The 21,833-nt window shown below is 46.4% G+C and overlaps 1 protein-coding gene across 6 annotated transcripts in view; it reads right to left on the bottom strand.

The window, feature by feature from the left end:
• The window catches only part of NAV2 (neuron navigator 2), a 397,314-nt gene that overhangs the window by 36,869 nt on the left and 338,612 nt on the right, over positions 1–21,833 (bottom strand). For 5 of the 6 annotated variants that reach the window (XM_030331654.1, XM_030331655.1, XM_030331656.1 and 2 more), the window contains 7 exons: positions 20,200–20,388; positions 14,028–14,080; positions 8,818–8,841; positions 8,629–8,703; positions 3,995–4,078; positions 3,496–3,607; positions 2,024–2,169 (listed from right to left, as the gene is read on the bottom strand). In XM_030331654.1, coding sequence (XP_030187514.1) covers positions 2,024–2,169; positions 3,496–3,607; positions 3,995–4,078; positions 8,629–8,703; positions 8,818–8,841; positions 14,028–14,080; positions 20,200–20,388 — 683 coding nt within the window. Of the gene's footprint in view, positions 1–2,023; positions 2,245–3,495; positions 3,608–3,994; positions 4,079–8,628; positions 8,704–8,817; positions 8,842–14,027; positions 14,081–20,199; positions 20,389–21,833 lie in introns of all 6 variants that reach the window. The other variant, XM_030331653.1, reaches the window with a different exon arrangement.

Here is a 21,833-nt window from a genome sequence, read left to right as displayed (position 1 = left end):
CACGTATTTTCTAGAGCCGAAAAGTTAAGTTTTGTCTTAAAAAAAGGTCTTTTAAAAAGGGGATTTCCTTTTTCCTAAAATCCTTCTTTCCTTCTGAAAACATCCTGGAGGTTTTCTTAGCCATTAAAGAATTCAGAAACAGGCCATTCTGAAATAATTAATGGGATTTTTTTTACCCATCAGGATTTCATCCATAACGAATGGCATGTCCAGCGTGTGGTTGATCAAGTTCCCATTTCCTGCTTTTCACCGTATTTCCAGTTATAGAAACAGAAGGATCTAGTACACAAGCCATCAACCTAAATCCTTGCCTCTCCCTGTGGTAAAAGGCCGGGTGGAAGAGGAGATTGCAAAGATCAGACGGAATTAAGCTTTGGGATGATCTGAGAGTGTCAATTATCCATCCTCCCCAATTCTACCGATAACCTGGAACTGTCTTAAAGCAAATAAATATGTTTTATTTTTTGAATTGGAGAAAATGGATATACACTGTTTTTCATAGAAAAGAATTCTCTCTCATCACCTTGACAATCAAGTCAGACCATAGTTACCAACAATATATTAGAAACAGCAACATACGTTAATCCTCTAAAAGGCACGGCGAAGGAGTTGACTGAAAGCCATTAGTAACAAAGAAAAAATTTAATCATTAGGACAGGGTTGCACTGAACCGGCCTTACAGTCTTCCAGCGCAAGCGATCAATAACCGAAATCACTCAAACCTCAACTCCTCTATTGGTAGACCTCGCCACCCATCCAAGATAACACGAAATGAGGGAGAAGTATGTGGGATGAATGAGGACGTTGAAGCTACTCTGAACACACGATGCGGTCAGCACTGACAGATGGGGCCCTTTGAGCACTAGCCCCCTTCAGATCAATCTGGGGTATCCCTGTGCTGAAGACAGGGGGCAGCAAATGTCTCAGAACTCCACAGCCTCCACACAACCAAAACTGGGTGGGTAGGGGGCTCCTGGCTGGCTCAGTCTGTGGACTGTGCAACTCTTGATCTCAGGATGGTGAGTTCAAGCCCCATGGTGGGGGTAGAGCTTACTTAAAAAAAAAATGGCGGGCGTGTGAACTATTTCCAGGAGAATGGGAAAAAAACTGCTCCAGACACCACAGCACAGAAATTCAAGCAGTTCATTGGGATTATGGAAACATGGAGAAACAATGTATTGGAAACTGGGTCTATCAAACTCGCTGTTTTGAAGTACAACTCTCCAGTTTAAAACCTTGTCCTAACTCCTAACATCTAAATTGTGACACTTTTTTTTTAATGTTTCTTTCTTTCTTGGGGAGAGAGAGAGAGAGAGAGAGAAAGACAGAGAGAGAAAGAGAGAGAGAGAGAGAGAGAGAGAGAGAGAGAGAGAGAGAGAGAGAGAGAGAGAGAGAGAGAGAATATCTCAAGCAGGCTCCTCACTGTCAGTGCAGAGCCTGACACGGGGCTCCAACTCACTAACTGTGAGATCATGAACTGAGCCAAAACCAAGAGTGGATGCTTAACGGACTGAGTCACCCGGGCGCCCCTACACCATGACACTTTTACTTACAGGACACGGTCAAAAATTGTTTAGAGAAAAGTTGGTTTAACGCTGTCACAGCAGTCAATTGTGTCAGTAAGCAGATAAGGATTATCAATGATGACGGGATAACTGGTAACACACACCCTCCACCCCAGAATAGCTAAGAAGAAACCACTGCAGAGTACCCTTGCTCTAGTGCCTGGAACTCTGTGGCTATAGCATGGGATGATGACGACATAACATGTATATGAAATGGAAGATGAGTATGCCACGTAAAGTCTCATGAAACAGAAAAACTACAAGGTGGTGGTGGTTTCGTAAGTCCTGGTGTTTGGCTGAGCACAGCACTGAATTTGGTAGAAACCTATCCATGGGCTTCTTTGGACCCGCTCTCAAAGGCCTATGCTCTGAAGTTAAGAGCGAGCCTGGGCTCTTTCGGGGGGAGGGGGGGGCACTGGTCTGCTAGGACCCACGGAAGTCTTGGGATGCACACTCACCCAATTCTTCCTCTTCTTCTTCTTCGAGTCACTCTCTATGTTGCTGCCCACACTGGAGTGGCTGGTGGCACTGTTGATGCTGGAGACGCTGTCAGAGGAGTGCTGTCTGCGGATGCGGAGGTCTGCAGACTGGGAGGTACCATTTCCTGGAGACCCAAGGCAGGAGATCAGCAGCTGCTGCCTGGAGCCCAGTCCTTTGTCCCAGGGAATGGCTTTTATACCTGAATCCACACACACCCGAGTATTTCCCATTAGACACCACCTTCTGCTCTCAGCAGCTGGTTTGAAGATCCGTGAGCAGGTGGAAGTTATGCCCCCTTTAGTCAATTCAATGAGGGCCCATTCTATCCGCTTCATCAAACAGAAGTCAGGGGAGGCTTCAAGACAATCCCCCCCTAACACCAGCTCTCTCAAGCTTGAGACAGGCACCCAATCCTGTTTCTGAACCGTGACAAGTCACCTGTATTGTCAGGCCACCCCGAGCCCCATTCTGCTCTGTACGCTCCTGCTTCACGAGCCTTCTTTTGGCTCCTTGGAGATGCCGAGCCCATCTCATCTCGGGGTCCTAACGTGTACTATTCCCTCTTCCTGGAATGCCCCTTGCGCTTCCTCGGGCTGGCCGGCTCTTGCCAATCCCTCCCATTTCGATCCTGTCATTACTCTTCAGGAGGCCTGACAGCTGAAATAACGGTGACGCCAGAAATCACACTGTCTGAAAGAGCAGTGACACCGAAATAAAATTTGCAGCCAGTTTTCTGCACAAGCACAGAACGAAATCTAAGAGCACTGGTGTCAGAGTCGGAGAGACCTGGGTTCCAGTCCCACTTCTGCATCTTATACTCTGGAAGTGACTCAAGCAGCCCGATGCAGAGAGGACCAGCACTGCACTCATAAGGTTGTTGCGGAAGCGAACGAGATAACTAATAATTGAAAACACTGAGCGGAGGGGCTTAGAACACAGCGCGTGTTCCTTAAGTGCTAGCTATCACCGTTACTTCTACCATGACCACTAAGGCCACCGTTGTGGGAGGTGGAGGGTAACTCCGCCTCCCAACTCCATTTCTCCCCACAAGTAAGACACACGCGGATGAAGCAATTCGCTCGGGAAGATTTTCCTGGGCAAACAAGAGATGCCTACTTCAGGGTAGCCCGAGTCAATATGGAAATACCAGAGCACGACTGAGGTTAAGGGCTTCAGGCATAAGGACACAGGCGAAGCGAAACACTTCGCCACTTTGCCGATGAAACGTATTTTCTTCCGTTTTTGAGACACAGCAGGGAAGAGGCTGAGCCAGAAGAGCTACCTTCCCGGAGGCCTGGAGTTACTGGATTCAAAGTGTTTGCCTCCCAGGACCTGACTGACTGACGTGGACACACACCCTGGGGCAGGGAGACTGCAGCGTGTGTTGTCAGGGGAGGGCTCCTAAGGGCAGGCAGGTTGTTGGTCTAGAAGGCTGCTCTCCTTCCTTTACCTTTGCAGTTGAGCTCTGGTGTGTTAATTACTCCATTAATGGCAGCCTGAGCAGCTGCGTTCTGTTTCTTTAGCAGCTCAATGGTTTTTCTTAACTCATTCAGCTCTGAATCCTGGGGAACAGAAAAAAATACCGGTCACCCTACCATCATTCTGGACCGAGCTCAAAAGAAGTGCGACTCAGTTTCAGCACAGGCGGGGAGGGAACGAAGGAGTTCCACAAAACCTCTGTCCCATGTATTTAGGTTGCATCAATCTTCAACGGGCACATAAGCACACAGAAGCCGTAGAAATAGGACTGTGAGATGGGTCACGGGTGCTGGGGCCGCCCCTTCGTTTAGGTCACTTTTGCACTCAACAGACCTACTCTTCACGATTCAATTCCCATAGTTCAAGTGCACTAAAATCTCTACTACTCTCTGGAACCAAAGAGAATATTATTCTTAGGTTTGCTGTTCATCCCAAAGCAGGGAGGAGGGAAGCACCCTTTCTTCCTTTACCTTTTGCTCAGCCGTCATGGTCAAACTCTGGAGCCTGATTGTCATGTTTCCAAGACTCTGTTCAAAGGCTGCCACCAGGTGAGCCTGGAGGAGAAAAGACACCACCTCAGTTAGATCACCCTGCAAGGCAAGAGAGCCTATTGGGTGCTGGGTCTTAAGGACTGCAATCCTCACCGGGGCCATGTGAGTTAGCCCCTGCCTAATTCTTCAGCCCTTGGAGCCCCAGTCTCCATCTCTCTTTGGGATCCAGTCACTCCAGCTTTTCACATCCTCAAAAATCCCATGCTGCTTCCCACCTCAGGGCCTTCATATGTGCTTTCCCTACTGTCTCCCTAATTTTTACACAACCTTCTCAAGAGATGTAAGCTCACGCCTTCATGACGGCTCTCTCACGTTCACCCTCAAAAGCACGTGGGCTGCTGACCTATGTGCATTATGGTGTCACCGTCAGAGACACATGCATTCCTGTGACTGCTGCTTCATTTCTATCTCCTCTGCTCTACGGCACTTTTGTTCACTAAATGCCAAGCTCACAGGAGAGGCTCATATCAAGCATGTTTGTACACATGGAGGAACAAAGGGGTGCCTGGGTGTCTCAGTCGGTTAAGCGTCCGACTTCGGCTCAGGTCATGATCTCACGGTCCGTGAGTTCGAGCCCCGCGTCGAGCTCTGTGCTGACAGCTCAGAGCCTGGAGCCTGTTTCGGATTCTGTGTCTCCCTCTCTCTCTGACCCTCCCCCGTTCATGCTCTGTCTCTGTCTCAAAAATAAATAAAACGTTAAAAAAAAATTAAAAAAAACAAATGGATGAACAAAGCGGTTGGCATTATTTTGCTTGTTATAATTCTGGTTAATAAAAAGTCACCCGAAAGGCCCATCTGCTACCTCCTTGGAGAAACCTTCCCCTGTTCCTCCAGGGAGTTAGGACTTTCCCCCAAGGCCCCTCTCTACTTTTATACGCTTCTGTTAGAACACGACATCAGACACACCACTATTCTCTATAGTGCTAGGACATCTTGAAAAATACGTATCCCACTTTCAGACATGTTAAAAATGTAGGAAAAAAACATGTATCTTAGAATTGAGAAATGCGATGTTTTTCTGTCTGCCCCTTTCTCCGCAACCTTCTTCAAGGGTAAGATGCAAGCCTGTGTCCTAACATGAAGCCTCTTCCTTCCTCCGTACAGCAGCAGGTGAAATATCGGTTGGTTGACTGAGGATCCTGATAATATGGTTAAAACCGAGAATAAAGAAAGGACAAGTGAGCTGATCCTACTGACTGTTGTTTCTCCATCTATAAAATGGGGGCGATGTCTGTTTTCCTCCCAGGGTTATCGTGAGCCTTAAGTGAAACAACACAGGCGAAAATGGTCTGTACTGTTATGGAATTGCAAAACACAGGAATGAATGGACACTTTGGGGGGAAGGAAGAGGTTTGGGGCTGGGAAAACAATAAAAAATAGGATGAGAACACAGGTGGGGAGAGATCAAGAAAGGGCTCTAGGAGAGGGGTGGGAAGATATAGGAGGCAGAGGAAGTGGGAGTCTGGGGAGGAGGGAGAAGTAAGGTCTGACCACATATGTAACATTCTAGAGGAACGTAGGACCGAGGTGCTCAGTGAAGAATAAAAGTGAGGTAACAACCAGGGGAGGGGTGGGACACTGTCCTGGATTGTGGAGAGGGTCAGCAGACATGTCACTTGAAAGAGGAGAGATGGGAGAGAAGTCAGAGCTCTTGGTCACTAGACCTCATCAAGCAGGGACAGGTGAGGAGAAGACATATCCAGCATAAACTGTTGGGTCTTTTTTCTAACAGCTGTAGGAGTTATCAGGGAGCAGGACCGCTTATAATAAAAATATTAAGTGGATTAGTCAGTTTCTGACTGCATTGCCCTCTCATCATTAAAAATTGAGAAAACGTCGATGCAGTTTGAAATCAAGAGATACGCTTCAGCTTGTGGGGAGAATATGGCAAAGCCAATCAGTTTAAGACAGTTTACACAGCGGATGAAGGAAACAGGGCCAGGGCAAAGACGGTGAAAAGAAATGACTGTTAACCTTGCCATTTCAAAGGAACGCCAAGGTTAAATTTAAAGGACTGAATTTCCATTTATCTTAATTCTTTGATTGCCACCCAGGCCTCTACTTGTAGGCACTCGCACTTTCCGTTCAGTTAAAGACAAAAACCTAACCCAAGAAGACTAGCTATTGAGAAGTGTTTTTGCAAACTCAAGAAGAAGCCGTGTTTGCTCTGAAGAGCTAGAGGTTTGCATTTTGCTGTCGAGAGAAAGGACCGACTTTAGGTCACGAGCAACTGTGAAAACACAGGCCGAGAGGCCGTCCCGAGCCTGGTTCAAAGCCACACAACAGCCTTCTTACCAAGTGCCATTCTCACATTCCCAGGAAAACAAACACGAGTGGTATAAAAACACCCAGAGAAGGTGGCTTTGAGTAGTTTGGCCTAGAAAAACAAATACAGCTTGGCCTGTGAGAAAGACGGCAGACAATAAAACACGTTAGGGCTGCCGGTGGTGTGTGGTAAGACTAAATATTTACTTTGAAACAATACTGGATTTCAATGGCTTTTGTGAGGAGCAAAACACACTTTTGGAATAATAACGATGATGTAAGAGACCTCACCCTGAGTCTTCTGGAGCAGAGGGTAGAGTTCCAAATGGCCCAGCGTAAGGCCCTTTGGGCAGCACAAGGCCACTGGAGGAATTAACCCGAGTTTTCTGATAAGTCAATTCACCTATTTTTTGATATGCAGGGGGCACCAATGGAGAGCGGTAATCCTTAACCAGGGGAGTAGCTCCAAAAATCACCTGAGATGGGGCTTGCTATTAAATCTCACATTCGGATTATATCCAGATTGCCTCAGTGAGTTTGGGGTTTGGTTTTGGATTCGAATGGTACCCACATGAAGACTAACCCATGGAACATCTCTGGGTTGTTTTTTTCTTTTAAATAAGTTCTAAGCTACAAAATTCAGATCTCAATCTTTGATGTTCTTTTGATAGCGTTACTGACGGTGGAAGCAGAAAAGAAAACAAAGGAGGATAACGAAACACACAGTGGCCTGGTGCATGAGGGTTTAAAAAAATTCAAACACTCCCAGAAATGTGAGAGAACTCAGGAGAATGAACAATGGTGACAGAAGTTACCAGTTCCTGAGCTTTTAATTAAGGTCAAGTACCACATGAAGCATTTCATGTGCAGATTTTAAGAGAAATAGTTTCCTTCAGTTGACTCAGGCTCAAGCCAGGCATTACCTGGGCAAAAACTCCAGGCAAATGATTGCTTGGAGTACTGACTCAGCTTCCTGGTCCAAGGAAGACAACCTTTTGAAGTTGCTTTTCATCTTACCAGCATACTATGGGGTTGTGCAGGCTGCTTTGGGACAGGCTCCCACACATGTATCTGTGGTCTCAGATTGGCCCACGCGCTCCCGCAGGAAGCCTTGCTTCAGGAACATCTCAGTGCCTCCTAAAACTGCAGGCTCTGCCTGCTAAACTTCAGCCCTCCCTGGCTCATAGCTCTTCAGCAGGGCTCCTTTGCAGACCAGAGGTCTCTGCCTCCACTCGGACCCCTTAATTCCATAACCATGCCATAGTCAGGAAGCTTCATGAGGAGCAAATCGAACCACCACACTGCTCTGCTTGAAACACACAGATTCAGTAGGAAACCCAAACTCTCCCTCTAACAGCCGAGAGCCAGTGTGATGTGACCTGCCCCTTGCTTTTCTTTGCTGCCTCTTCCTGACTTCCTTCTCCCCTCCACCCGCGCCACTGCCCCATATCCAAGCCATAGATTCTAATTACAATGAGCTTACTTATACTTTCTAAATGCACCAAGACTTCCCCTTGGGCGTCTGCACAGATACATGTATGTGTACATTGGGTAGAACACTGCCCTCCCCATGCATCCTCCCCTATACAGCATCCCTCAGGTCACCTCCTCCAAGAAGCCCTTCCTGACCTCCCCCCCCCGCACCACCAGACTGAGTTCTGCGCGCCTCCTACATGTTCCCACAACCTTCTGCCTCTCTCTCTTAACAGTTAGCCTATTATAGAAAAGTGTTTTGTCTCTCTGCCGTACCAAAGTACACGAAGATGACAGTGATGGTGTCTGCTCTGCTGTTGAACCCACAGTGCCCGGGGCATAGTTGGCACATAAACAGTTGTTGAATTGAATGCTGGTTGGCAGCCCTTCCTGAACACGTAATTGTGCATATTGTAATTACAGAACAGTCAGCTATTTATCTGGAGCCTTCGCTTTTTTTTTTTTTTTTTTTAATCCTGAAGATGAACATTTTCAGAAAGAGGAAGAAAAGGGAAATGAACTTTTCTGACCACTTAATGGATTCCAGAACTGATCACCTGACGACCCAGAGAGCTAAGTGTCACCATCCGCCACTGCACAGAGGGCCACGTGCAGGCTCAGAGGTGAAAGAAGCTGCCCGAAGCACAGAGCCAGAAAGTGCTGGAGCGGACGTTTACACTCACGATGCTCAAAGCTCCTGCCCTTCACACTGTACTGCTTCCATGGTGCTCGGGGGCAGGCGGCCGTGAGGAAATGTCGGAAGGGAGCAGTGGCTGCCCCCCCTCCCATGGCTACCACCCTGCATCTGTACTCACATTTGCTGTCAGCTGGGTGGTCAAAGCTGAAACCTTTTCCTGTGAGGCATCCAGCTCCCGCCGCAGCTTGCGAATCTAAAGACGGCAAGGGACAGAGTTACTTGCTCAAAACGTCCATTCCCAGCTGGAGCTGGGTGAAGTAACAGATAATAGTGACAGAGGAAATCCAGCCGGCAAACTGTTCCTTACCTCTGACTGGCATTTTTCTTCTGGCTGTAAAGAAATCATAAGGGAAATTAGACCAGTTGAGGAACAAAGAACAGCGCAATGCAGCCTGTGGGGAATAGCACATTTGGATGCTTACAGAAGTCCCGAAGTTATGAGTTTTGTTCCTGGTGTTATTTTTCTGGATAAACTGGTTCAGTTAATTTGACCAATCAGAACAGCCAAATACAAACGGCATATTATTTTAAGAAATTAGGAAGACTTTTGGTTGTGATTTTGGTTGTGAGGAGCCCCTCTGCTCCCGTGTGGAGATAATAAGTTTGGGTGCTCAGCAGAAGGTGTGATGAGAAGGGGATGAGCCAGGGTAGGGATGCCAGATTTAGCAAATAAAAATAAGTATATCCCATGCTACACTGGGGACAATTTATATTAAAAGGTTATTTGTTTTTTTTTTTTTTTAATGTTTATTTTTGAGAGAGGAGGAGGAAAAGAAGAAAAAGGAGGAGGAGGAGGAGGAGGAGGAGGAGGAGGGAGGGGCAGACAGAGGGAGACACAGAATCCAAAGCAGGCTCCAGGCTCTGAGCTGTCAGCACACAGCCCGATGCAGGGCTCTAACTCATGAGTCGTGAGATCATGACCTGAGCTGAAGTGGACGCTTAACCCACTGAGCCACCCAGGCGCCCCCGAAATTATTTGTTGTCAATCTGAATTTCTAATTTAACTGGGCGTTCTGTATTTAATCTGGCAATCCTAGCTGGGGGAAAAGGACTGTTCACGGGGTAACTGCCCATGTCATTCCTCCCTCTCCTGTTTCCGGGGTACTGCCTCCGAAGTGAGGGAAGCTGGGAGCCCCATCAGCCTGTCTGCTGATTCCCCAGGTTGTGAGGAAGAACGAGCCTTCACCTTCCTGCTGCCCCAACTCAAGTCCCCCAGTTTCCTGCTACTCTGGGAAGTAAAGGTGAAGCCCGTGGGCCCTTGACTGGCAGAATCTTCCATCCAGGGCCCTGTGTCTGCGGTGACACAGCCACCTGCTAGCCAGGAACCATAAGACTACCTCTCTCCTCCTATAGGGGGAACCTGCAGCAGGAGGAACCTTTCTTTCACTCTCCTTGGGTTCTCACAGGGGCCCAGAAAGGAAGACACCCCCCTCCCCCATTCTGGGCAATGTTGGAAGTGTTCCCACCTTCTCTCCACCCCTCCATTTGCACTTCCCCAGGGTTGGAGCAGTGACTTGGTAGCCAGGTAGGCGAGTGAAAATCAGTAAGGACTGTTTTGTCCTTGGGTGCTAGATGTGTGTCTTAAGCCAATTTCACCAGTGATAAACCCATTATTAAAATATCAGCATCTGACTCTGGTGTCTACTTTTGTATTAGTTCAGAATGCAGAACTACCAGTATGATTCATTAGACCCTGCAGACCCTACACCCATCGGCTGGGGCAGGTGGGGGCTATTTCCTGTCTGGTCTCCCTTCGCCCTGTTCCTCACCCCATTGCCCTGACTCCTGATCCTCTCCAGGAGGGTCCTTCCTCCAGCTGGCTTCGAACAGCAGCAGCTGGGTTTTAGGAACACGGGGGCCAAATCGTTTAATTCTGGCAGTAACCCCACAGAGTAGGTCTGTATTCCTTCTGAGGCACAGAGAGGTTAGGTTATCTTGCCTGAAGTCACACAGCTGGACACTCTCATCTAAGAAACACTTTCAGGAAAATGCTGGGAGGTGTCCTCAGGACTTCCTCTTCCCTCTCTGGGAATATTCACCCGTCCCTCTTTATCTGTTCATCCATTCATGCCCACTACCACCACCTATCAAATATTTGCTGATATCCTACTATGTGCCAGGCACTGTTTGAAGAACCTGGGATACAGCTGTGAGCATGACCAAGTCCCTCACCGCATGTTGCTTACAGTCTGGTAATAAGTAGCATTTACGCTGGGGCGCCTGGGTGGCGCAGTCGGTTAAGCGTCCGACTTCAGCCAGGTCACGATCTCGCGGTCCGCGAGTTCGAGCCCCGCGTCGGGCTCTGAGCTGACCGCTCAGAGCCTGGAGCCTGTTTCCGATTCTGTGTCTTCCTCTCTCTCTGCCCCTCCCCCGTTCATGCTCTGTCTCTCTCTGTCCCAAATAAATAAACGTTGAAAAAAAAATTAAAAAAAAAAAATAAGTAGCATTTACGGGATGTTTATCGCGTGCCAGAGACTGTTCTAAGCCCTTTCTACTTTTTAGTCTTCAAACAACCCTTTGGGTAGGTACTAACATTATTCACTTACATTTCACAAATGAGGAAACTGAGGCACAGGGAGGTTGAATAATTTGCCCATGGTCACAGCTATTAAGAGGGAGAAGTGGGACTGGACCCAAGGTAGTCTGGCTCTCGAGTCTAGGATCTTAACAAGCACATTCTCCTGCTCTTTTACTACAGCTACCTTCTTATGGAGGCCTTCTAGAAATAAGGTCCCTGACTTTTGAATCTGACCCAAAGGACAAAGTTAACAGTGAGAATGTCACAGCTATCTAACATTTGGGCGGCTGACGGAGGTCGGTCAGCAGGGTGAACCATCCATATAGGATTAGCCACACTTCTAAAGAGTCCTATCCACGGGCCTAATACTCCCCCCCCTTCCCCGTACCTCTGCCACTGTCACTCTGCCCACTGTCTCAGGGTTGGACCCCTGTTCTTAATCTTACCCCCAGCTGCTGCTCTGGGAGCTCTTAAGTGAAGCTAGGAGCCTCCCTCCATTTAGCAGTTCCTGCCCTCTACCGGCCAAGAAAGCCGGTCTAATGCCAGATGTAGCACCTTCCATTTTCAAGGCAAAGTCTACTCCATGACTTCTTCATGGCAGTTGCTCACCAACTGTTGCCTTTTCTTTCCTTTATAATTAAAATCACAGGCAATTTTCAGCCAGAATGAGCATTCTTGAATATCCAAGATTTACAGAGATTTTGGGGAAAAACCTATTATCATCCAATAAGAGCCTTCAACAACACTCAGCTCTTAAACAGACTCTTTGGTCTGGGTTGGTGGAAACTTACGAAACTCCAACAATCTCTTTTTAGAACGAGAACTTGTTCACTTTAACATTTGCCAAGGTGTCTGAGTCTCAGAATTCTATTATTACCAAGTGGCTGATAACAGATGAGGGACCACATGTCCACGCTTGGTGGCAGCAACATAGTCAGATACAGTTTGGAATTCGCAGACTACTCTGGCGTGGAAACAGGCAAATGTTAGACTTATTTTTTTTTTTTTAAGTCTGCAAAAGTAACCTATATGCTCAGAGAAGGCACATGTAGAGGACAGTATAGGGGAACCTTTGATCAATGACTTGGTGGAATGTCAGAAGTTGTGGGCACCTCCTCTGAGACCACTGGCTTCCTGACAGCAAGGACAAACTGACAACTACCCGGAATAATGACATAATTTGTACAAAGTCATATAGTGAGGAAAAAAACAAAGATTAGGCCTCGGGGCTCTTGTCTAGTTACACATGAAGTTGAAACTTATTATTAGGTCTTTGGTAACGTGTGAATTTTTATCAACTCAGCATAATTTGAAATTTCATGAAAACATCAGCTTCCTGTCCACACACCCAGAGCAAGAGCGACCGAAAGGCTTGGATGCTAAGAGCCTCCAGCGGGCTGCACGAAGGCAGTGCAGCCAGGAAACGCAAGTGATGGTTTCCTAGGTCCGAATTCCCACAGCGGGGGGATTCATGCTCTTCCCCTCCAAGGCTGGCCGGTGCAGGCCGGCCCCCATTTCTCACTCTTCTGAGAAGAACCTTCCTGCTCCGCGCTGACGGGAAACCCCGGGCACTCCGCTGGGAAAACAAGGGGCTTGGGGATGGCGATGCCTGTGGTAGCCTCTGCACCCACCCTATGGAACTAGAGTCCCAGGTCCCGAGGTGTCCTTGGGTGCGTCTGGCTTCCTCCTTCAGCAGCAGGCTCCTCTGCCCACCCGCACCACATCCTTGGGGTGTAGCCCAGAGCCTCACATCCACACAGGGCCAGTAAATCCTGTCAAAGCAGTAAATCTAGGTTTGAAAGTACTATCTTGGCACCCATGTCGCAGAGTTGCCCTCTAGAAGACAGGACTTCGTGTATGTACTAGTTGAGATTTAGAAGGTCATGTCTATGGCTTTCTTAGTAGGTAGTGGCTTCGGCAATCCCTCTTACTAACGAAAGTGAGGACTCTGTGATGAAATTTCGGACAAGGTGACCGGCTGAGGAACGAGGTGTTTGGAGGTGGCAAGGTGGGTCGGAGCAGAGAAGATCCTTTCTAGGTCCTTCAAATCAGAGCATGTCAGCGCTCACTCAAGTCTGTTTGTGCTTGCTATCGGCCTAAGAAAGAGCAGTTAGGCTCTGGTCTCTTTAACTTGACTCCAGGATGGCCTTTAAACTTCTAAGGGGCCATAGACAGTTTGTCCCGCGAGGTCTCTAGCCCAGGAGCCTGGCGTTACCAAAAACTGACTTACTAAAATATCTGTCCTCCATGGAATTAAGGGCTAAAGGATTTCCAATTCTTACTTAGTAAAATGATTTTTTTCCTATAGGAATTCCCAAGTTAAAATTTTTAAGATAAATAGTCATGCACAGAGCTATAAAAAGTAAAAACCTCTGAACAAATCCAGTACCATCTTTCGATTCCATTTGGCTTTTGTTCAGTAGACCACTCAGTGATGGTAGCCAACCTTCGAGAGCTTTACTCTGTGCTGTGCACACTGTATTTAGTGCTTCCCATGCATTTTCTTATTTCATTCAAGCCTATTTTCTGAACACCTACTATATGCTAGGCTTTGTTCTAGGCACTAGGAATGAAAACAGAAAAAGTCCTTGCCCTCAAGGAACTTATACTGTCATGAAAGGCCATCTCCCTCACAGTAGGGGCTGCTATTCTTTCCACTTCACAGATAAAGAAACTGAGGCAGACAGAAGACTAAGTTATTTAAGGCCTTTCTTTTCTAAGGCTACCAGCAGGTGGCCAAGGCTTTTCACACATTCTAACTAGTTACCACCCAAAGCACAATGCCACTTTAACAAAGTGAGCTCCTGCCTTATTGGTTGATACATTATGATCAACAGCTGTTTGTGAATTTCAACTCTTGTTCCCTATTAAACGATTCCCTTATAATGGAAATGCTTTCTCTAGGAGAAATGATTTTATATTTTATTCTTGATACATTTGATAAAGGAGCCCCAGTTCTCATGATCATAGCAATGCATACAGCATTGATTTATACTCACCGTAGAATAAATTGAAGACGTGCTGGAAACCAAGGAGAGCGAGGATCCGTGAACTGTTTAAAAAAAAAAAAAAAAAAAAGGTGAACTTCACAACCGGCTACTATGGAGTCTAAGAAGGAGAGAGGAAGAGAAACTCAACATTATAGGCAACTTAATCTCACCTGGACCCAACTTTTCCTCATTTGGTGACAGAGTCAAATAAAATAATTTGCTAAGGGAGTCTCTTCTCTTTTAGCACATTTTTTTCCTACAACCTCTAAATACCTTTCTCCCCTATGAAAATAACACATGATTACTAAATAAAAGTTTTCAAGTACAGAGAAGTGTTAAAAAAAAACATACTCACTGCCATTATCTATGTGACTCATAATTCTATTACCCAGAGGCAACCTGGTACCTGTTCCATTCCAGCACATTTTACTCCTTTCTTTTTTTCTAACATATTCCTTCAGGATTGAGATTGTGTTGCACATCTATTTCGTACCCTGCTAGCAACTCTCACTTGTGTATGCACAAAGATGAGCCGATTATCATCAACATGGGAGGCTGGCTGCTGACCATAGCAAATTCATTCTAGATGTACTTGTAGTAGAGCACTTGTCTAGAAGATACATCTACTGAAACAGAGATTCTTCTTTCGATTTCTACCATGTGTACAAAATGACAAGCAAGCGGTGTCCTCTTTTTCGTTCCTGACTGGTACCTTTGACTTAGAACCATCTTCACACCCTCTTCGTGCCCCTTCCTGTCCCCAGCCAGGGGAGACATTTTAATTGTTTTCATACAACTTTAAAACATGGTCTTTTCTTGGACTAAGTATCCCAGCTGACTTCTCTTTCTGGGAACTAGATTCTTTAATGACATTTTCTTAGGAATCTCTCGACAACTTTGTGAAAGATGTAAATATGCCCGTGGAGACATCAGAGACCTTTAATTGGGCACAGCTTTCCTGACCACGAGTGGAATGTTCTACCCCCACACTCGCTGTCCCCTGTGGTCTGAGAGTGGGAGGCTGGGGAGTAACTTTCCACGTGCACTAAACGGCTTGCACTTACCACCCAAGAAGCGAGCTCAACTTAGATCAGCAGTCGGCAGAAGCTACCTGCCCACGAGATATCCGACCAACAGTTCAGCCCGCCACCCAGGTGTCTCCACACTGTGTTCCCATAAACCTCCCGACCTCCAGCTCTTCCTTTATGCGCTCCTATCACATTCTGAATCCCGCACTTCTCTCTCGAGCATGCCCTTCGTTGCACTCATCTGCCTCAGAGTCTCTGCCCACGCAGTTCCCTTTGTTTAGGACGCTTCTCGTTTCTGCCTACCCACATCGCCAGGATCAGCTCAGACAATGTCTCTCCATGGACCTTTCCCTCGTTTCCCTGCCTGCAGCCACTGGATGCACCTCCTCCCTCCTCTGAACCCACACAGTTCCTTGCTTGCCTGTCCAGCCCTCTTCTCTCTTAGAAGGCGCCTGCTTTCCTGAGGCTATCCTTATACCATCACTCACATCCACCTTCCTTAGCAATGCTTAGGGTTACAGATCTTCTCCACCCACGACTTCTCTGGCCCATGGCCCATAAGAAATCAGTTTATGGTGTTCATGGCCAATAACGGCTTTCAGTGTTAATACGTTCAGATGTTAGCAGACACCTCTCATGCTCCAACCTAGTGGCCTCACGTTCTAAAGGGGTAAGTAACTTTAGTCCCATGACACGGGTAGTAGGGGCAGATTATACTGGAGGCCAAGTTGGGGGAACTTTTTTTCTTCTCTCTAGCTTGTACACACAGACTTACTGACACTGCCTTCAGCAATATCGTAGTGCAAGCTTAGGGCCGCAGGCGGAGAACAGCATATCTGGCAGGCTTCAGTGGAGGTAATTATTTTTCTCTGCAATTAACTCCTCTCACTTGGTAAATAGCAATAGCAAGGCCAAAAGAATAGCAATCCAAAAGAAGATTTCTTGATTTCCAGAGTCAACCCCAAACTGAATGTGGCTTGCCTGAACCATTACAGTTGGCCTTGTTTCAAGTGAACTGAACCAAATCAGAGCCTGGGTTATGTGGCTTGGATACTTTTGGACAGCAAAACGCACACAAGACCTACAAAGCCAGAACAGCAAAAGCACACCATGCATTTCCCACCCTATACCCATAGCTCTAAAACTCTGAAGCTACGAGGCCCAGCAGAGGCTTGTGTGGGCCATCTCTGCCCCTGAGTAATCTGAAATCCAGACAGGTTAAATGGTCTGCTTAAGGTCACACAGCATTCAGGAACGGGATTGCTGATCAGAAGTCTGGAGATACTTTTGCCCTTGATTTACTGGTTCTACTGGATTTACTGGTTTCTGAAAGGCTTTTTTTGTTAAAGCCTTCTGGTATGTTTTAGAATGGTTTCCCCAGCCCCTCATCCAATGTACACAGACACAAGCTGCAACCAAACAAGCGAAAAATGCATATTTGAGAAAAACATGGTTTCACCCCCTCTTTAAGCACAGGTGTGCGTGTGTGTGTGTGTGTGTGTGTGTGTATAGACACAGTGAAACAACAGGGCATATTCTAGCCAATAAAGCAATCAAATGCCCCTGCTGCTACACCTGGCATCATGTATGTATGTATGTGTGTGTGTGTATATATATATATATATATATATATATATATATATATATATATTCAGCTTCATATTAATCAAAGCGCTTTCTCATTTACACTATTGTTTGAAGTGATCCCCATCACCACAGAGAATTTGCAGGTAATATTCCCAGACAGGGCAGGAGTGGCTACCACTAAGAGACAAAAGAGTCATTTAAGACCCAGAGAAGCTAAGTGACGTGGCCAAGCACACACAGCTAGTCAGGAGCAGAGAATGTGCATCTAGGCATTGTATCCTACTTCTTGCTCCACTGCTGGTACGATCAGATGACAAGGAGACACCGTTCAGATGGCAAATGGACCACCCTCTGGAAGGTGAGCATAAGTGAAAACAGAGAACACACCAATGAAGGATCAGGTAAAAAAAAAAAAAGAAAAAAAAAAAAAGCCCAGTTGTGACCAAGGCAGAGCCAAATGTCAAGGTAGGACTGAACAGAGAAACAGAAGGCTGAGAATCGAGAGCTTAGGACCTTAGCCCCCAGGCTACTTCTTCTGCCTGGATTTTGCCATAAATAAAACAGCAATGAAATGGCCCTTGGGGAGGAGGATAAAACCAAACATGACAATTTTAACAATAGCCACCACTGACTGAATACTTGCTATAAACCTCTTTCGAAGTCATTTTGCATTAAATGCTTTCCGGGATTTATCTCACCTAATCTTCCCTTCAATCCTCTGAAGGAGGTACAATTATTTTCTACCCTTTAGCGAACAGGAAATAGGCTGAGCGGGGCCAAGTCCCTTACCCAAGGTCTCATTCATGGCTAACAACAGACATGACAGGATTTAAATCACAAATACGACTCAGGGGCTAGAAACACAAGTAAATTGCAAAAAAAAAAAATGGATTTATTAACAAGCTGTTCTGTTCCTATGGATTCCATAAGAACCGATTTAGATTGCACTAGCAATTAGGGATGATTGGTAAAGTCCCTGGATTTTTTTTTTTTCATCCAAAGACATACATTTTAAAAATGCCTCAAGCATCTCCCTAAATGTGCGCTATTAAAGTTGACTCTGAGTGCATAATGCATCTGATGGAAATTAATTTACCTGAAATAACTTTGAAAGGTTGCATCTGGGCCATGCCTGCACCTAATCTACATATTTATGATTCCAACTTCCTTCAAAATGGAAAGTGCTAATTAAATCCCACAAAAACCTCACACAAGTACTTGTGCTAATTCTTTTTAAATTTCTATCCTGCTTTCTGGCAGATGATATACCTAATGGACTCTTGTAAGGAGGTTCTATTTGGCCCAAACATGAGATGTAAAAATTTCCCCCAACTGTTTCCACAACACGGGGATTTAAAAATTCAAAAGGGGGGCGGGACTCTTTACCCAGCGGAATTGAAAACACCTAATTGCACAAGCTCTATTTTGTTTTTGTAATGTAATATCCCTGGAAGAAAGAAAATCAATTTGATGCAAAATTTCCCAAAAGATGAAATTGTTACGTGTTCATAGTATATCGACAGCAGTCCCTACCTTCTACCTCTCAAATTTGAGTTTTACCTCTGCCCTTCAGTTCCACATCACCATGAATCATTAGGGTTTACAAAAGTCTAGACACTGCTTGTGGGCAAGCATTTTTTATCAATGTCACTTTGACATCCCAGATATTCAACGGTTGTGCTGCCTGACAGCTTGATTCCAGATGGAATAAATAAAAGCTCTCTGATGATGATACTGTAATGGTTCTGGATCTTTATGAGGCGAAGTCTGCTTGTTTGGACAAGTTTCAGTTCTGAACACGGTGCACTCAGGTACACACATGACAGGGAAGATGAATAGAGCACAGGACCCACTCCCTATGGGAATCGTCACCGGGAGGGCTGGGGGATGCTCTGTGGCCATGCTTGGGCCAGCACATTGACTAGAAAAAAGTTCAAGACAAACTGCCTACTCCTTCACCTTAGGGTCAACATATCCACGATTACTACTGCCCTGAGTGGTTAGAGAGCTCATTTCTAACTCTTCAATCCAGCAAAACACTCTTCAGGAACTCAGGCTCCACCCTTCCTTAATCCTCTGTCCCAGCAGGCTCCCAAATATGGATTTACAGACTTGCTCCCTGTCACTCACTGGATGTCACTGGACACAAGTGACACATAAATCAGGGTGAAGGAAGGGACTGAAGTCTCTAGGAAGATGAACCAGGGGGCTACTGCCCTGTAACTAAACTCTTCCAATTTTTGTAAACAAGTATACACTGGGCAAAAGCAGAAGCTTTTATTCGGTTTCTTTCCCTCTTGATTTGTTCAGGGATTTCTTAAGGCAAGTTTGTTTGTTTTCTCCTCCCAGAAGGATGCTGGGCATATACTTTCCCACTCTTACAGGGGCTGGGAGTAGAGGAAAGCACCCATAACACCCTCCCCTCCTCCACATTCTCTTCTGCCACTGACACACACACACACACACACACACACACACACACACACACACACACACAAGGCACAACCAGAGCTATGGCCTTAGCCTGGGCTTCAATTGCTCTGGGAGTCCCCATCCCCTAGCTAGGGACTCCTAGTTGCCTAGCTGCCAAGACATCTCGGCTGACACTGAGTCTACAGCCTAGGATGTATAATAACGTTACTGGGTTAACATTTGTATATGTTATTGAATTGTCATAATTTCATGAGCTGGTTTCTATTACCACTCTCAAAAACAAAAAACAAAAAAAGGAAGTACAGAGACACGAAGCAACCCGTCCAAGATCATATACCCAAGTTGGAGTGCTAGATTCAGACCTTCAAAGTCTTCCTCTATCTTTTTAACCACTAGTCAAATGAGGACTGATTCTAATGTCCTGTCATTCCCACCTTCAGGAAGCTTTTCAGGGGTGGGGCTGATGCCCCTCCACAGCATTTTGACTGCTTGCTTCCCTAGCTCCCACCTTAAGTGAAAGAACAAAGGGACAGAGAGATGAACCGAGTTAGTTAGGAAGACAGCTGGCAAAGAAGCCCACAGCTATGTTCTCCCAAAATTCTGATTAAAATGAACAAAACATAAAGATCCGACCCAACGTATTCACAATTTGTGAGCAAAGAAGAAAAAGGGCATACCTGAAGGGAAAGGGTTTAACCGAATAAACTTAATAAACTGAGAGATAGAAACTTCTGGAGCTGCCCACAGGCCCCCAGAGCCACAAGGGTGCGTCAGCACAGGGAAATGCACTAACTCTCCAGAAACTCACTCTGCCAACATGGTGAGCCAGCAGCGGAACCTCAAGATGGAGGTACATGCCAAGAAGCTGTGGCCCGAGTCCAAGAGGGAGAAGCCCAGAGTGGAACTTGGTCAGCTCCAAGTTCACTCATGTTTCTTCAGAAGCCTCTTCCCTGAAGTCTGCGAGGTCAATGAAGAGCCAGACCCTGCTATTCAGAGCTCCCCAGCCCCAACCCCCAGAGGGAGTGAGATAGCTGGCTGCAAACCCTTAGAGGTGGGCTCTCAGGTCATGAACTTGGTGTGGAGGGCCAATTAACCACACTGCATAACCTCAGATGGTAAACCTCCTTGCTTACCTTCTTCAAACCCATCCCGGAATGAACCCGAGCGGCTCATGGTTCTGCTCTTCTCATCCAGGGACATGGAGCTATTCCGGAATCGGCTGTCAGTGTACGGGTCATACTGCCCATCGGCATTGGAGAGGCTGTGGGTCCTCAGCATGGTTGGGTTGGACAAGCTCATCTGGGTAACAGTGGTGGGACTTGCTGGAATAAAAGGAAAGGAACTGAAAGGTTGGAAGTTCACGTCTCTGTGCAAATCCTGGATGGGGACGGCGAGGGGACTGATTGGTATCAGCCACATCTGTCCATGCCAACTTCCCTCCCTTGTCTGTTTTCTAGAAGGTAGTCACACCAGCATTTGAATAACAAACTGAGAGCTAAAAATAAGGGAGGAAAGGTGGGTCAGTTCCAAAGCAAGGCTCTGGGCTTCAGCTTTCCAATTTGGCACGTTCGGACAAGCTGGTGTCACCTTCCAGGCATGAGCTAATTACTCCCTGGGCTCATCTGGAACAACTCCCTCTAAAGCCAAAGCCCAAAATAGTCCAACCAGGCTTTTGATCAGACGGGAAGCATTTGTGCATGACAAGAAACTCTTGCCTCAAAGAGTTACTCCGGGAAGGAACAATATGAACACAGGTCTCACTGCCTCCAATGGGGCCCACTTGGTAAGGGTGCCCAAAAGAGCTTCAGTGCGAAGGGGTACACAAGGTGGCTTGGCTCAAACGAGCTTTTACAATTAAAGTCCTTTCCATTTCAGTACAGTACAGTATTTCCAAAGTATCCATTCACAGTTAATTAAAAATGAAAAGTCAAGCCTCACTTGATTACAAGCCACACCTGTCCTTTAAAGATTCTGTGTTTTGGGGCACCCGGGTGGCTCAGTCAGGTGAGCATCTGACTTTGGCTCAGGTCATGATCTCGCATTTCGGGAGTTCAAGCTCCACACAGGACTCGCTGCTGTCAGCCCGTCAACGCAGAGCCTGCTTCGGATCCTCTGTCCCCCTCTCTTTCTGCCCCTCCCCCACGTTTGTTCTCCCCAAAATAAATAGATATTAAAAAAAGATTCCGTGTTTATTATTCACAATATTCAGAAAAGGCTGCCTTCTGAAGAGTGAGATGAGATTGAGCAAGATGATTCCCCCCCATCAGTCTTTGAAGAGTGAGCTCCCATCCTTCCAATCATTTTTTAAGGAATGTTTACTGATTTATTTTGGGTGGGGGAGGGGCAGAGAGAGAGGGGGAGAGAGAAAATCCGAAGCAGACTCCATGCTGTCATCGCAGAGCCTGACACAGGGCTTGATCCCGTGAACCACGAGATCATAACCTGAACCGAAAGCAAGAGTTGGACGCTTAACCAACTGAGCCACCCAGGTGCCCCCCTTCCCAGTGATTCTAGCCAGGACTGATCTTCTCATTTTCTAATACTTGCTACCTGATCATATTCAGTTTTTATTACATGGTTTCATATAAAGCTTTGGGTTGTTCTCTTTTACCCTATTTATGAGTCTGTGTTTGTTCCTCTAAAAAAGAATCCATTAACATGTCATCAGGGACTGTGTTACAAATTCTTTTCCTCTCCCCACTGTGCCAGTCAAAGCATTATGTCAGTGGTAGGCATTTCCAAGAATAGTTGTTCACTCAAAACCTGA

The sequence above is a fragment of the Lynx canadensis genome, chromosome D1, assembly GCF_007474595.2.
Source record: "Lynx canadensis isolate LIC74 chromosome D1, mLynCan4.pri.v2, whole genome shotgun sequence".
Classification (NCBI taxonomy): Eukaryota; Metazoa; Chordata; class Mammalia; order Carnivora; family Felidae; genus Lynx; species Lynx canadensis.
This window is presented reverse-complemented; position numbering and strand designations above follow the sequence as displayed.